The 16,928-nt window shown below is 34.2% G+C and overlaps 1 protein-coding gene across 3 annotated transcripts in view; it reads right to left on the bottom strand.

The window, feature by feature from the left end:
* Positions 1 to 1,947: 1,947 nt before the first annotated feature.
* The window catches only part of ogre (optic ganglion reduced), a 69,373-nt gene continuing 54,392 nt past the window's right edge, over positions 1,948 to 16,928 (bottom strand). For 2 of the 3 annotated variants that reach the window (XM_076133819.1, XM_076133809.1), the window contains exons 5-8: positions 10,806 to 10,963; positions 10,163 to 10,357; positions 8,954 to 9,115; positions 1,948 to 8,409 (exon numbers count right to left, since the gene is read on the bottom strand). In XM_076133819.1, the coding sequence (XP_075989934.1) occupies positions 8,352 to 8,409; positions 8,954 to 9,115; positions 10,163 to 10,357; positions 10,806 to 10,963 (573 nt within the window). In that variant the 3' untranslated portion in view covers positions 1,948 to 8,351. Of the gene's footprint in view, positions 8,410 to 8,953; positions 9,116 to 10,158; positions 10,358 to 10,805; positions 10,964 to 16,928 lie in introns of those variants that run through there. The other variant, XM_076133829.1, reaches the window with a different exon arrangement.

The raw sequence follows: 16,928 nt of genomic DNA, 5'->3' as shown, positions 1-16,928 counted from the left end.
CACTCTGTACAAACATTCATTCATACTTCTCGCCCAGCCATGGCTACAAATGATTACTTACGTGTACACTGCAGCAACAGCGGCAGCGGCGGCGCAGGCTCGGGAGTTCGGCGCCGGCGCGTCTCGATCCTGTGAGAACACTGACACTTCGCGCGGCGAATGCATTACCTACCCACTTACGACATATTATTATTATCTAATTATCACTAATCACTTCGAGGCACCGCGAAAACAACACAAACACGCACTCCCTAATAATGATAAACCACTAATAATACTATGGCGTCCTTATCACAAGAGCTACTAAACACTTTCTAACCTTATTATAATTTAAACCTCTCTATTCCACAAACCAGTAACTATTGCTATTTAAATACAATAAAAACTAATACAAAGACAATAAATAAGCGTTTTTATGCGGAAAATTTACTTAAATTCGAGTTTTTCACGCGCGTTATTTTCCGATAAATGTGTCAAAAACACAGGTTTGGGCTGCACTGGCGGGATAGATCAAAGGACAGCCTACATCAAAGCTAAACGGCGGCGTCGCGTGCGCCGACTACCCAATAGCAGAGTCGCTAGGAAAAAGGGCTTTCATACTGTTTTCCTATTGGTTACCCTTATTGTAGTAGGATTGTTTCTCATTTTAATTTGATTCGAAATTCGAATATTATAATGACTCGTGAGCCTGGTGAATGATCTTTATGCTAAAGTTGATTACGTACAGGCTATGGAGATTTGTTTATTTGGTTTTTGTTAACAAAACCACAGAATAAGTAATAGTACTACCGTACAGAAGGTCCACTTCCGAACAAAAGTGAAGTTTAGGCATAAAAAATTACCTACACTAACGACTGCCACACGAAATTGAAACTTATCGCGCTGCGCGAGCGTTCATACTCCATTGGGTATCGCCGCGCGTCTCCGGTTTCACCGCCGGAACACAGGGTTATCACTAGTCGATATAAATATTAAAATAAATCAATAAAAAGAACAGTGTGTACCTATGCAAATACAATACTTCAAAACATGTTAATCTGTTCCTAATAGTGTCTGAAAAACCCATTAACCATTATAAAATAAAATTATAATTGTATTGCTGTCTGGCCATTAAATAAATATAGGTAGCTTTACTAACACGCAACATAACTTTACTATAGGTAAAATCAAAGAAGCGAATAGAACGAACGATTGGCCGCCGCGCCGCCACTTTTTTAATAGGTAGGTATTCCGTGGATTGTGCCGACGATATTAAAAAATGATATTTATATATTTATTATATTATTATGATATTTTCGATTCCGTATTGTCTTTGTTCATGCACCCATAAACACTACAGTATCTTTTAGCTTTTTTACGGGATTTTTGTTGTTTAGTTGACATTTTTTTTTTATTTAAACAGAAAGCAGATTAAGAGAATAGATAAGTGTAGCTAGCACTAAATCGCGCGACGCGGTCAGCGAGCGCGCCGAGTGGCAACCTACTGAGATAGGCCGCATATGCGGCCCGGTGGCCGATCATACCTACTCTGCGGAGTGGAACCCCCCTGACAAAACGGTAACTAATTATTATAAGACAAATTGATGTATTTCATATGCCTTACAACCTCTGGCACTACTAATACGTTGAAGGAAACATGCCATGGTAGCTACCCGTTGCATATTAACACAGATCAAATCTATACATATAAAAAAGAATCGCCACATATATTGCTAAACACAAGACACAGGAATGGCTAACCAATTCGGTTTCCTTGTTTGTGTAAAAATTGTCTTTAAGACACAGTAAACGTTTTAAAGAAAAGAAGAAAAAAGTGTTAACTAGCATTTAATTTATTGAAACTATGGTATCAAGTGTTCGCTACAGAACCCTTTTTCACACGTAGTTTTATTTCAGTTGATAGGACCTATGCCTCAATTTGTAGGTATGTAAATAAAACGAAGTAAATAAAAGAATAATATTTGTATATTTCATCTGAAACTGAACATCGCTTACAGTAATATAAACAATTCATTTAACCCTATTCAAGAGAAACAGAGAACTGTCATTATCTCTATAGAAAAGTAGAAAATGCAGTACATTTTAATATATTACTTCGAAAAGGGCACATGTCATATTGAATAGAGTTGAGACATTTGACCTTTTAGAATTGACATATTTATGTAAAGATGAACTGTATAAAAAGGGGCAATTACGAAATACAAACAACTTTGTATAGTACATTCAATTACTATAAACCTATATACGTCAAAAAATCCTTCATCATTGGCTAAAAATCATTTAGCTATGTAGTAGTCTTTACTTATTCCCTCCCTATAGGGAACAAGGAGCAATTTAATGTCTGTATGTATGCTAAAGGTATAGAAAATTTAGACGTTAACAGGTACACAGTAAAATTTAGCTGCGCCCCTAGCGTATGTTGCAGGAACTAATTTAGTTAATGTCATAATTTTATAGTTAATGTGTATTGGACGTGATGAAACTTGTATAATAATAAAGGTAGATTGACATTGTGTTAGAAAGATTTATAAAGCTCTAAGTATGTATGAAAACAATATAATAATGAATCGATTGAGTATAGAAGATATAGCTATTGAATTAGAGTTAATTTGTTCAAATATTCTTGGGTATTGATAAATGTTTTTCAATTAAATATAAATTAGTAAAAGAAACATAAGAATCCATAGGGAAAGTATTATAACATGGCACTCAATACCTAAATAGGTTTTAATTTCATCACATCCAATACACATATAATTTCAAGTTTTGAAAACAGCAAACTAAAACATACAAAAAAGATTTATAATCCACTTAATATTACTAATAATTTTGTCAATATATCACTATAAAATAATTCTTACAATAAAAAACATAATATACTCTGTCCTTATCACACTTATGATGATTGCAATAAGAGTGAAAAGGACAAAGCATACTATGACGTCACAATCGTATGATACAGAGTATATAAATTATATTAACACAAAATTAAATTATAATAAATGCTTCTTCATAATTAAAATTAAATTTAAAATTAATTGAAATTATACTGTAGTGTTGCCAATATAATTTCTTTGATGACACTTAAATTTTTAAGTAGGTTACTCGGGTGGGGTTGCCATAATCTGCTTACTTTTGAACCTTTTTACCAATCACCGTTTGATACTCATTTCATATAAAATGCATAGGCCTTTGTTTATGATACTAATAGTATCCCATCATAAGAACTAGTTATAACTGATATTTTAATAGTGAAAGTATATTTGTGTGCTAGTTTGTTCGTCTTTCACATCAAAACAGCTGAACCGATTTGAACAAGATTTGACAACTGGGAATATACCGATGATGCATTACAATTCGAGGAATGAATTGAAAATAATTTCGGTTTAGCATTTATATATATATTCGCTTAGCCTTTGTTCCAAACTATGTTGGAGTCGGCTTCCAGTCTCACCGGATGCAGCTGGATACCAGTGTTTTACATGGAGCGACTGCCTATCTGACCTCCACAACCCAATTACTTGGGTATTAACACGATACCCTTCGGTAAGACTGGTTGTCAGACTTTCAAGCTTCTGACTACTGTTAACGACTGTCAAAGATCTTCGAAAATGACAGCCGGGACCCACAATTTAACGTGCCTTCCGAAACACGGAGGAACTCGATATGTATAAGATGGTCACCCATCCACGGAACAACCTCGGCAAGCGTAGCTTAACCTCAGAGATCGATCCGTGCGGCTGTTGTAATCTAAGCCACGAGCTCCTCTTGTTTGTATGCTTGTGGGTATTTAAAATTTTAAACATAATTGTCTTTTACAAGTCCCCGCCCGAGCAACTGTCCACAATATTTAGCAAATGTAATACAGCCTATAATTGAACTAAAACGAATCGCCTGTTAGGAACATACGTATAATCTATAAAATTCACTATTTACACTGTCTTTCAATACACGGGTACCAACTTAGTTTAAATGGAAAGATGGCCGAGTGCGAGCGGCCACGGTTAATTTAAAATTATCTTTAAACATACTAAATATACAAATAATATATATTTGTGAAATATTACTTTTCTTATGGCATTTGTTTTGTTTTTGAGCGCTTTTTTTGGATGTTATTTGTATCAATACGAAACATGATTTTGATAAACTTCTTTTGCAAAATTAACGTCGTTAAAGAAATGTATTTTCGATTTACTTTTGAAAGGCTAATGATCATCCTAGTGTCAAAGTTATTTAAACCTCCCAAAGACTTTTGATAAGGCCTAAAACCATTACTGATTCGCATAGAGGCGAACAGAATTATTATCACATTGAAATATTTTTAAGAAAAAAGAAAAAGAACATTCAATATTTCACAATAACTAACTTAACTCTACACTAACGCCCTCTATTGGCAATTAATGAAACAATTTACTGACAGCGTTTTTCTTTCACAGTAATAGATTTTAAGTTGGGTACTTTTTTACTATGCCAGAGTTTCAAGTTAGTTTACGTTTCGTATTGATACAAATATTTATAAAAGGAGAGCTTATTTAAAAGGGATTATTTGTCATAATTACTATGCTATGTCTTTATTTTTATGAGAGTTTTGTGACCAGTCTATTAGATGTATGTTCATACATTTATTTAGTGAAGTTGTCTTTTAAGAATGAATTTAGAATGAAGTCAACAATATGACGATGATATTGGTGTTGCGGCGAAATGAAAGAATTATATTTTAAAATTTTGATAATATACTCAAATAACTAAAGGGTTTTCATATTATGATACTCCAAAATACATTATGTATCGATCTTATTTAGAATAGGACATTCATAAAAAATACAAAATCAGTCAGATAAAAAAAGTAGGGTACAAATTGAGATAAATATTTTGTAACTCATTAAATGCTGAATGAAAAGTGAAGAAACTATAGAAGAAATGTGTTCGTTTAAAGAAGTTATTTATAATGTCTTCGCCAAAACGCCATTGTAAAATGATATCACATTAAAACTTAACAATTCATCTAAAGTCAACTTGTAACAGCGAAAATCGTAAAAAAATCCCCAAATATTGGGGCGTATAATTTTAAAAATGAACACCAATCAGAGAACTCACAACACTTGTTACGAAACACGACCGAGAGATGGCGTAACCATCGTTTTATACAACTACCCTCTTTACACACTACATATTTTGTTTCTTTTTTCCCCTTTAAGAAGGAAAAAGAGATAGCATTACTTATTGTTTAAATTGAGGGAGTTTTGTTTTTATGTAAACAGATATTATAAATCTTAGTATATAGATACAAATACACAAAATGATATACAATATTATATCACTGACAACCGTCAACGCCTAGATTATATCCACATTGATGAGATACAGTATTATAAAAGTATGGCAGATGAAGGAAAGTTCTACCTCTAATGTAATTAATTATGAAAATTCAGCCTTTATTATCTTGTCTGAAGGGTACCTACACTAAGTTTCGTTTATCACCAGAACGTAAGTTTATAATCGCATATCATATTATTAAATCTTGTATACCCTACGAAGACTATTGAAAGCGAGATATAGCCGAATAAACTTTGACAAACTTTTTCTTTCCTTGTCCTTATAGCACGTTACGTGGGATCAGCACACGTTTTCTCTCAAAAACATGCTATAAAGGGGTTTTGGTATGATATTTTTACAACCCGCCTGCCTGACGTCAACGTTACTTAGGAATTATATTGGATCTAAAAGTCTTTTGTCGCTTTTTATTGCCAAATTGGATAAAAATCCTTAACCTTACTCAAAAATGAAAAAAGTGCCAATTCTTTTATATTACTGTATCTCATCTTTCACACACAACAATCAGTCAATCTACAATTAGAAAATTGTTCCAAAATCCGTTCACATTACAAGTCTATACAATCGTATGAATAAGGCCATACATTTCCAGTCCTTTTACCGTCAGTGTCTAGCAGTATATAAAACGTAAAATATATACAGTAGAAGAACCTCCTTCTGATTTGAAGTCGGTTAAAAAACTGATCAAAATTGACACGCTGTCATTAGTCTTTATTATTGCAGTTGTCCTAGAAAGAACAAGCTAAGATTTATTTCAGGGTATTTTTTTACGTACAAGGCAAAATGTTGACTTTTTTGACAGACATTTTTTATCCTTATGGTATAAGTTAGCGAGGAAAATATCTATCCAAACATGTGACGATAATTGGTGGTCCTAAAAGTTGTCATGTTCAAGACAAAAGTGTTGCTATATAAAAAAATGCAAAATTGTTTGTGCTTGTTCAAAATTATTTTAAATTATAATAATATTTATTATTTATTATATTGTATATGCTTCACTCACAACTGATTTGAGTTAAAATCATCACAAGTTATAATATTCGAGTATATTTAAAATAAAGTAGAAATAATACAAACTACATGATATGCATTAAAACTGTTTTAGTATGTCTTTTCAGATCTAGATATTCGTTTTATAATACATATTTTTAAACTATCTTAATTATATAGCTTTCTTGCTATAAGATTTTTGTAAATAGTGATGTCATAATGCGATATTCTGTTAAACTTCTTGGGTCAAAATAGTGTTTTTTGCACTTACAGTTTGCGTATTTTCTTTTACATAAAAGTTCTTTATTGAAGTTTTATGTATTTACTGTGTATCTATTTGTATTGGATATTGGCCTTTCGTAGGTACTTAACGCGAGTGCAATACATTTTGTTTCATAATATGGCAACACACGTAGAGTTAAGATGGTATTTTTATGACGTCAATATAGTCTTAAAGCAAAAAAGATATAACTACAAGTTTGAAGAAATAAAAGCGACACAAAATGGCAGTGATATAACTCCACTATGACTACAGAAAAACATTTAACTAACAATCAGACTAAAATAGATTAAACAAATCTATATGTCGGTCGAGATAATTCGTTGTTTATAACATGTATAATTGTCAAAGTAAATATAAAAAACGCGTCTTAAGGCTGTTACTTAAATTTGAGTAGCGCTCAAGATTCTCTAACAAGAATAGGCGCCAAAGTGAGAGCTGAGTTGCTTGACTTATTTCTAAGCTGACATCGGTCGAGTCAAAGTAAGAACATTATGCTTTATGAGACTACACAGGTAAGCTGACCTGACGGTGTACAATCGTTGAATACGACCAACATCAGCCAAGGAAGCAAGTAAGCCTAAATGCTGGACCCCATTATCGGCATCGGCAAGAGAAAATATTTTCCTGGCTTTAGCATAATGCAGCAATAGTTTTATTACTACAATATGTTATCGATTTTTTTATTTTGTAGCTATGATGTTAAAGCCTCAAAATTCTTAGCCTTAGGTGCGATGGGCGGCCGATAATGGGCGCCGAGCCTTAATCGGTACTTGAAATTGAGACGCGATTAGTCTTTACGATAAGCAGTTAGAAATCGTGATAAAAATGAATATTGGAAAGTATATAAGTATAAAAAATTAGATTCACTTGAGATTATCCCCGACTTGTCATAAAATCATGGCTGGAATTCATAAGAAACGTTTATAAAGTTATATACAGTTACATATTTAGATCTAAGCTTGATTCATTCAAGTTTTCGAGAGTCAAAGGCGCTTAATTGACTGCGAAAATCACTTATTGCAGCGCAAAAATGTTGTATAAAATTGTTTTGAAAGTATTACTACTCTTCTTAAACATTTAGAGAAGAGATTATATTAACATGCTTATTGTTTAAGCAAGCCACTGTTCACGTAGAAAAATTGTATATGCCCGATTTCAGTTCCATTACGTCTTTGTCAGATGGAATATTGACAGCTTCTCTTATACATCTGCTGTCTATTTATCGCATAGGTTACCCGACTGCTATAAAACAGGCCTAAAGACCTTCCACGACTCCTGGATAAGTGTCAAGTCAAGTCAAATCAGACCTGTAGCTCCGTTTTCATCACCAATAGAAAAGTATAGCTTAGCTTACCAAATGGAATATTGTCAGTATTTTTTTACTCAATTTCTGTCACTATCGTCAGGATAAATTATACAACTTTTATCCAACTGGCCCTAGCCTTAATTTCACGACTTTTGGATAAGTTTCTTTTAACTTATCAGATGAAATATTCACAGCATTTTTTTCAATTGCTGTCACTATATGTTGTATAGATTAACCTACACTTTTGTCATCTTATTAGGCCTTAACTTTCAAAAGCAAATAACAGCCTTTATAAAGGCTAAAGGCGCCTTATTATTGAGTGAAACCGGGCATACTTATATATATTTAGTAATATTATAGTGAGTGTTAGTACTAGTGCGTGGTAGACAGCGGTGCGTGGTGTCAGACGCCGACGAGGGCGACGCTGGGAGCCGTGGGTCACGCGCGCGCGCCTTCCTTCTCACCCGTGCGTTTGGCCAGCTCGCATATTAGCTCTCTGGAATGAGAATACAAATGATTAAGTTCATATACTCTTGTAACAAGCCAGACAGCCTTTAATTTTACTAGATTATTACAACACACGTCTTTATTTAATAATAGGCGAGATGATGAAGATTTCTACATTTTTATTGCTACAGGTCACAAAAAAAAATATTTTTTACATAATCATGTGTACATGATTCTGTAGAAAGGACCAGAAGACCACATAGGTTGAAGGTGCCAGGAGTTTACAAAGTTATTTATCAATGGATTCGTCAAAATTCATTTGAAAACTGAGTAACGCCAAAGGCAGTCTACAAAAAGGATAAATTAGCTTTTAGTAAAATCTCCATAGATGCAAGATTTTGCCTTTCAATATTGCAGTTAGTATTGGTAATTTCTAATACACGTTAATATCCGAGCAATTTATTTTCTTATCGACAGAATTTTTTCCAAGCCCAATAATTAAAACTCTCTTCCTTTAATTAGGTTATATTCTCATATTATTTTTAACAAAGGTTCAGTCTGTCATAATAAGAATACTTAAGTATATAAGGTACCTGTATATAAGCGGGTCGATGTTCCTAGCGAGCATGTAGAGCAGCCACCAGTCGCCGATGTCGGAGCGGTGCGACACGAGCACGGCCGTCTCCATGGCGAGCGTGCGAGAGCGAGCGTGCAACAGACGCGGACGAACTGACGGCACGAAGATTATTACCAGTCTGCAAAGAAAATTTTAAGAATTTACCATGATTTGGAAATCATCTTCTAAATATCAATTTTTCTGTTATGTAATGTCGAATCCTCTTCCTAAGTAATTAATAACTAATTTTTAAAGTGAAGTAGGTATATTATTATTTCAGAGTTCAAAGTTCATACACAACTTATCACCTACTAGCTGACCCGCGCAACTTCGCTTGCGTCGCCTAAGAGAATGGGTCCAAATTTTCCCCGTTTTTGTAACATTTTTCGTTGCTACTCCGCTCCTAATGACCGTAGCGTGATGTTATATAGCCTATAGCCTTCCTTGATAAATGGGCTATCTAACACTGAAATAATTTTGCAAATCCTACCAGTAGTTCCTGAGATTAGCGCGTTCAAACAAACAAACAAACAATCAAACAAACAAACTCTTCAGCTTTATAATATTAGTATAGATCACAATATGATGAAGTACATACACATGTCACATTATTACATATAAGTGTATGTGTGGCACTAAGCAGGTGTTTTATCATAATTGGTTTAAGAGAACACTATCAGCCGGTTCTCATTACGGTAATATGTGCGTGTACGTGATTGTACCTGCTGCCCGCTTGTTTACAGTGACAACGTGCATTCTAAACAACATGGATCGTAGAACTAAGTGATTTAAGTTTTAACGATACAACCTCTATAGAAATAAAAACACCGGTAGTTGTAGACCAAATAAATGGACAGACTAACAGTTCAATATTATAAGGATATTTGGTAATTTTGACAATGGTACCTAGCTGGAACTCAAACCTGTCAAAATTGACGGTTTTCGGAAAAGGCACAAAATCCGCAAGATATAATATTATTTCAAAATCTTAATGACATCTTAGGCTATAGCGTCGAAATATATTACAAAATAATCAAATTTGACTACAGCTAGTGTTAATCCAATCTAGAAGTATTTTAATAATGTCAGGCTATTCTGAAGTCCAATTGTGTGGTTCACAAGGCTAATAGTGGCTGAATTGATAGTAATCTTCTATGCTATTAGTTCTTTATGTAGATGTTCTCACCTGTATATAACAAGCAATGCCAGCACAACAGCCAGTATGATGTACCAGAACCACAGGAAGATGTAGGTCTTCTCGTTGACGATGTTCAGCGGCAGTATGCAGAGACTGTCGTGCGTCTGTATGCTGCCTGACGCACCGAACTTGTGGAACGTGCACTTGGTTATGCGAGGGAATATGTAGATCATTGGGTCGTATCTGGAAAGAGGAGGGAAAATTGTGAAAAATCTGATAGATTGTTTAGTTTTTGAAAGGAAACTTGAATGTCCACTTCAGCCTGCAGAACGTAGGCTTCATCCACAAGGTCCTGGTTCGCCTTTAAGGTTTATTAATTCCAGACCAAACGTATGTATATTCATTGATACAGTTCCTCATTGATAATGTTTCGTAACCTTATTAAGAAAAGAAATCCAAAATTTCTTAATAAGGTCTTTTATTACCAAAAAAGTTTGGTATATTGCATAGGTACTGACACTGGTAAAGGTTATTTAAGATTTCTACGAATTCTTACGTGCTTATCAGCGAAAATGAAGAAAACATTTAGTCAATAATCTAAATATAGATTTGCTTAATTAGTATTCGAAAGATATTATCTTCAACTACGTCATCAATACTATGAGTTTACCAAAATGGCAGGTTACATTACCTTTCCTCCTGCGGGACCTCACTGTAGCCGAGCACCCTGGTGCCGTACGAGAAGAACTCTCCGTTGAAGAAGGCGTCCATCATCCACAGCTGCAGCACGATGTTCACGAGACACAGCAACTCGCAGCCCCAGTACCTGAACGCGTACAGTTTGTGCGTCTGTAAAGAAACGAAAACAAACGTTAATTTACATTTTCCATTATTGTATATTGACTAATTTTCTTTTGCATTTGTTTGGAGAAAGTAAGTAGCCTTCTATTTTTATAACGTTGGATTAACAAAAGTTTATGCAAAGGTAAACCTCTATCTTCGTCAAGCTGGGTTACAAAATTGTTAGTAAACTGGTACACTTTTTGCTATGTAGCTGGATAGGCAGGCAATAGCCGGAGATCCGATGAAAGACTGGCCGAGTGTAAGGGAGATAAGGATTTGTCTATGGAGGTTAAAAAAACTAATTCCACACTCAAGACTCAATTTCGAAGGACTAGAACTTATAGAAGAATGGAGTTGTACATATTTCTTGTATAATATAATTGTGAAAATCAAAGCCTTTATACTTGATCGGGTTAGCAGGCATTCCAGCATACAATCAGCATTCTTATACATGTTATTGCATCTTAACTTATTTTTCTAGAAGTGTCTATGCGTAGATCCAACGAACAGTAACGTATCACAGTGGGTGTGTCTACTCACGTCACAAGCCTCCATTCACCCAGTTTTCGCTTTCATACAAAGATCTTCAAACAGCAATATCGAGCGATATCTCCAATAGTTTATAATCGGCATAATTGTTCGCAAGATGACAAGGGGCTCTTGTGACTGAACCGTTAGTAAACATTACTGTGTTACCTAAAGATAACCTAAACAGTGGCCACCAGTGATCAATGCGGCTTTTGTACGGTTCGCGTTATTCCGTCTGCGATAATAAAGTATAGAGATGTGTTGTTTTGTAAGAGGCGAATTTGTTTGCAAATACTTGACTTTTGAACTCAAACGATTGGCAGAAAGTACCTTGCAATTATTTGGTATTTGACGATTAAAATTCTTGGCTTGACTTATGACATAATTATGATAGTCATACATACCAATAATATATGTAAGGTTATATTATAGTAGACCCACAAAGAAATGTCTTTAAGATAAAATGACATAATGATGTACTGGCATTCTCTGAGTTCCATCTAAAACGGTTGAGTGGTTCTTAAGATTACGTCTCAAAGGAATGTCTATAAAATGTAAAAGGATTTATAATAACTTTAATAGCGTGTTCTTTTACCGCCTACTGCCGAAGCTATTTAAGCATTTTTTGATAATGATAGCATAGTTGAGCGAAGATATCATATAAAGTAACTCAGTTTCTTTGTAAGAAGTCAAAATATACAGCAGATTTTTTTACAATTAGAACCATCGAGTATCAAGAGTTTGAAAAATGTACTGTTAAAATAGTTTCTACGTCGCCCGCTAGAGGCGCTAAACCGATTGTTATACAAAATTGTTCGATAGCTACTCAGCTGTCGGTGGCCGATAGTGATATTCAATCACAGTACTGTAAAGCAGGTACAGTGATGATTGATTCGAATAGTACAAGGTTTGGAAAATCCCACCTCTATCGCATCCTAAATAAAAGAAGCATATGAAATCAAAATATCGAGTGTTTAATTCTTTCATTACTCCGAGCCTTAATAAAAATGGTTAAGAAGCCACCCGATCTACTTATAAAAGCCAACAGCCGCCTCATCCCTGATGTCATGTTACGTAGTGATAAACATTGAGGGTCGCCTGTCATATCGTATGGCTGACCACCGGCGCGCGAGACGTTATACAATACCTACACGTGTTGCTATGTACCTTGATTGAGTTTACTTCCGCAGACTATTTATAAATGTAATAATAGCGTTTAGTTGTTATTGAAATGTACAATAGTTAATTTAAGATTTTTTGATTGAAGAATTTCGGTAGCTACGACCGCAGTTATCGTAAAGCCGTTCTATTGCTGGGCCAGACAGGTAGTCACTGGACGTTTTTATATGATTTTAGGAAGCGTCTTAAGTTGAAAATGTTTATTTGTAATAAGGCTTGCTCCTAGTTATGTAATTGCTGCGTTACACGTAAAACACAGAAACCAAAAGATTGCTAGACCTTTGGGGTTTGATGATTAGGGGCGCTGGTCTCTTTTAGAAACTACATCGGTGGTTCAATTTTTCAAATTATACCTAGGCATGGATGGAGTCTTAATAGAAGTAATCTATATATTATTTGAATTTAAAATATAATTAATATCCGATATTATAATAATTTCAATTTTATAACTATAACTACGCATTATACAACGAAGTTATACACTTGAATAGAAAAGTACAAAGCGACAATCGGGTCGTGGTGTCCTGACCCGTTCATTAAACGGTTGTTCACTCCACACTCCACAAGAATTTCAATATGGACACACTTCAAGTATTATAATGTAAAGTACTTCAGATAAACTTATTAAATTCTTAAGAGATGAGTTGGAATTTTAATTACTAGTGACACTACTGGGTGGAGAATTTTATTATAATACGACCATTGATTTTGGTGAATGTTTGATGACAAACTTGCTTGTTTCAATTGCGAATTATTCCATCTATCCCACTGTTAAGTACGCATCACGACCTCGAATAAGAAAGTGGTTGCTCTTGAGTTTTGAGTCCATTCTTGATTGTAGGGTTTAGTATAATAATTTATTTAAAAATCATATGCCGTGACCTTTTTCCGAACTAAGCAATTAACGAGCATTACATACTACGAAGACATTATAGACTAATTCTTTAAAATGTTTGTCTTCTACGATAAATGTGCTCCTGTTATTGTGTTGTTCTTAAAGTTCTTTACTTCTACAAGGGTATCGATAGCTTAGCATTAACAACAAAGAAATAAAACTTTTATTATTTATACCTAATACAAAGATATGCATATCAGTGAAACAAAAGATTATTCTTGTACGGACATAACGGAAGTAATGAATATGCAACCTTATACATTTTTTATTAGTATCGTGTCAAGGTATCGGTCATAAAAACCACTTGACAAGTCATCTACGGTTCTACACAGATGATTACTACGATGACTTATTGATTGTTCTACGAAAATCTCACACTCATCTTGCATCCTTGTTTCTATAATACTTATCTAAAATACATATATATGTTTAATTGTATATTTATTTCTAACCGATGGTACACCTAGGACTTTAGTTTGAAGGAAGCTCTGGTTCGTTAAGAGTTAAGTTTTAAAATGTTTGGAGCTCAGGCAGTGTTGTATGATTGAAACAATGATTTTGCTCGAGTAACCGCCATTGCTATTTATTTTTATAAGGAGTAATAGTGTTATTTTTGTTATAAACTCCCAGAAAGCAAATTTCTGTCAAGATAATAAAACTGTGGTGATTTTCATCACATTGATTTTAATCTTAAAAATAATTGAACCAACACACCGACTATCAAACAAAACTATTACAGAAACGTGTTATAGTTTTACATTACTATCAAATCAAAGTTTGTACACACAATCGTACATAAACCCTGGTCAGCGACACAACAATGCTAAGTGAACTACGATCCTATTCATTTACATTGCATAACACATAGTAGTATATTTTGCATACAGTTACTACACGTATAATCCACGTGCGACAATGTACAAAGTTCACATCACTTACATCATGATTGCATCACGGCATTGTCCTTACGACTAGTACCTTTTAAGGCTTTTGTAGTAGCTTGTCTACGAGACATTTAGTACTACTAATTTGTTCTTATGAATACATCCTTTTTTGGGGACTTTAACAAAACATACATACAAACGGCGGAAACAAATACACTCAGTCTGGAAAAACACTATGCGTTAGAATCGAACTCACTACCGCAGAGGCGTCAAATGCGCAAAATGTCATCAGTGATGAATTTTAGTGTTTGTAAGTAGTTTGTACATGTAGTTCAAGCTGCTTGGTTTTTAACGTAGTTTAATATTAAGTTACTAGAAGAGAATTTTAACAGACAACACAATCAATAACGAACAATATCCATTAATATTACGCCGTGGCCCAATCATGAATGGTATTGCATCAGACGGCACGTTCATACAACAGTGGCGACAAGTACAGTCTAAATATTCATTTATAGCATCGTTCCTGCTAGTAAACTGGGATAAACATTATAACTTTTATCATTCCTTATTTATTTATTAATTAAGTCATTGATATTTACATGTTTTTATACATTTTATATAATAACAATATTATTAAGTATAAGATTTAGGTAATGTAAAAAATAAAAATAATTTTTGTTAGGAATCTTACTGCGTGTAAGATTCCTAACAAAAATTACTTTCTCACCATATATTACATTATTTAACAACAAAGGGCTTTCACATTCATTTTGATATTCCTATATTAAATTAACTCATCGATACTGTGTCTACGTGTCCGGTTTCCCCAACCCTATTATACCTATACACAACACATTCGCTCCCAAAGGGTGGCTGGGGGCTGGTTTGACAGATGCACCGAACACTGCACCTGGCCGCTTTTTGCCAATGCGCGAATAATAGTGGTACAGACGACCGGTGTTTGTTTCGCTATTTTCAAGTTTTTACACTTGATAACTATGTGTTGTTAGGTATACTTATTGATAACTTTAATGTAAAAGGATATAGGGTTCTAGATATTCTTTAATTTATTTAAAGCTTAGCGTTATAAGAATAAGATTTAGTTTAGACTGCAGTTGACATTCAAAAAGTGTATTCATATATTTCTATTGAAAAATCTAGGAAGATCTAGTAATCTTCTGGGGCAATTTCATGCAATGATGTTTCCATGGGAACAAAGTCGTTAATTACAAACAACCATGTAACTATTAATTAATCCTTGCACTATTACTGTGTGACATTCACAAAGCTTATGCACAAAGGAGCTCGCATTAACATACGCACTATAATAAATATACTCTATGATTTTCGTATTTTACATAAAAATATAATATTAAATCCAGATAAGTAACGCCACATTTTACAATTATTGTTAATTTTTTACGCATTTCACCCTTTGTAACCTACCTCAGAAGACTATCCTCTCGAAAGATATTACAAAATCTTACGAAATATCAAAATGAAAAACGGTCGAAATTGTACTTATCATGAATAAACTGATAATAGGGGTCTTAAACGATTATCATGTCTACTTTTACCTTTGGTATTTCCAGTCTAGCAAACCATTTGTCGCAGGTATCTCTGCAACAGTACGAGTAAGTATCGTCCATTGTTGCATTGACACACATGAGACCGTCAATCATTGAGTGAAGGAACCTCGCTAGACTGTCATTATACTGTCGTAACCAGCCAGGTACCTTACACCATGGTTACGAACCACTCATGGGGAAAATTATGGTTTTATGAAAGGAAAATATTTTGGTTCGTAGAAAGTTTTGGTTCACGTTAACCTGTGCCGTATCTATTCGGAGGCGTTGCTTATGTGATCCGGCCATTGAATGTACAAGCTAGTTCTTGTGAAAAGAGTAAGAAAGTAATAAACTTGTTTAGTTAAAAACTCTGTCAAATAAAAGCTGAATATCATTACAGCATAAAATAATTGTTCCGGGTCTGGTTGTACTTTGTGTCCGTTGTTTGACTTGTTTGTATGTTTGTAAAAGTCCCTGCGACACAAGAGCAAGTCCTAGTGCGGGAATTGTCTTCTTAAAAAAATAAAAAAATATCACTGCTACCTTAAGTATTTTGATAATATTATGAGTATGATTTCAGCCGAAGTTTAATTGATAATAAGATTAACACATATACTTTTACCCGCGACATCTTTCCCTGTCGTCGAAATCACGGGTTAGCAACTAGTCAGTAACAAATCAAGCAACTTCAACAATCTAACATACACACGCAATTCGCCACAAGTTCTACACAACGAAAACAAAATAATTTCTTAGAAGCCATCCTTGTAAAAACCACACAAGGATCGTTTATATAAAAAAGCGTACTTTGAACATTACATAAAGCGGTCAGCCACCTGCCGTTAACATATAACTAGAAACTGTCTGTCTGTTGATCTGCAATCGATCTTACACAAAAAATGCTCGACAAAAAG

Source organism: Anticarsia gemmatalis, chromosome 2 (assembly GCF_050436995.1).
Source record: "Anticarsia gemmatalis isolate Benzon Research Colony breed Stoneville strain chromosome 2, ilAntGemm2 primary, whole genome shotgun sequence".
Lineage (NCBI taxonomy): Eukaryota > Metazoa > Arthropoda > Insecta > Lepidoptera > Erebidae > Anticarsia > Anticarsia gemmatalis.
The sequence above is the reverse complement of the archived record's forward strand: the minus strand, read 5'-3'. Positions and strand labels throughout refer to the sequence as shown.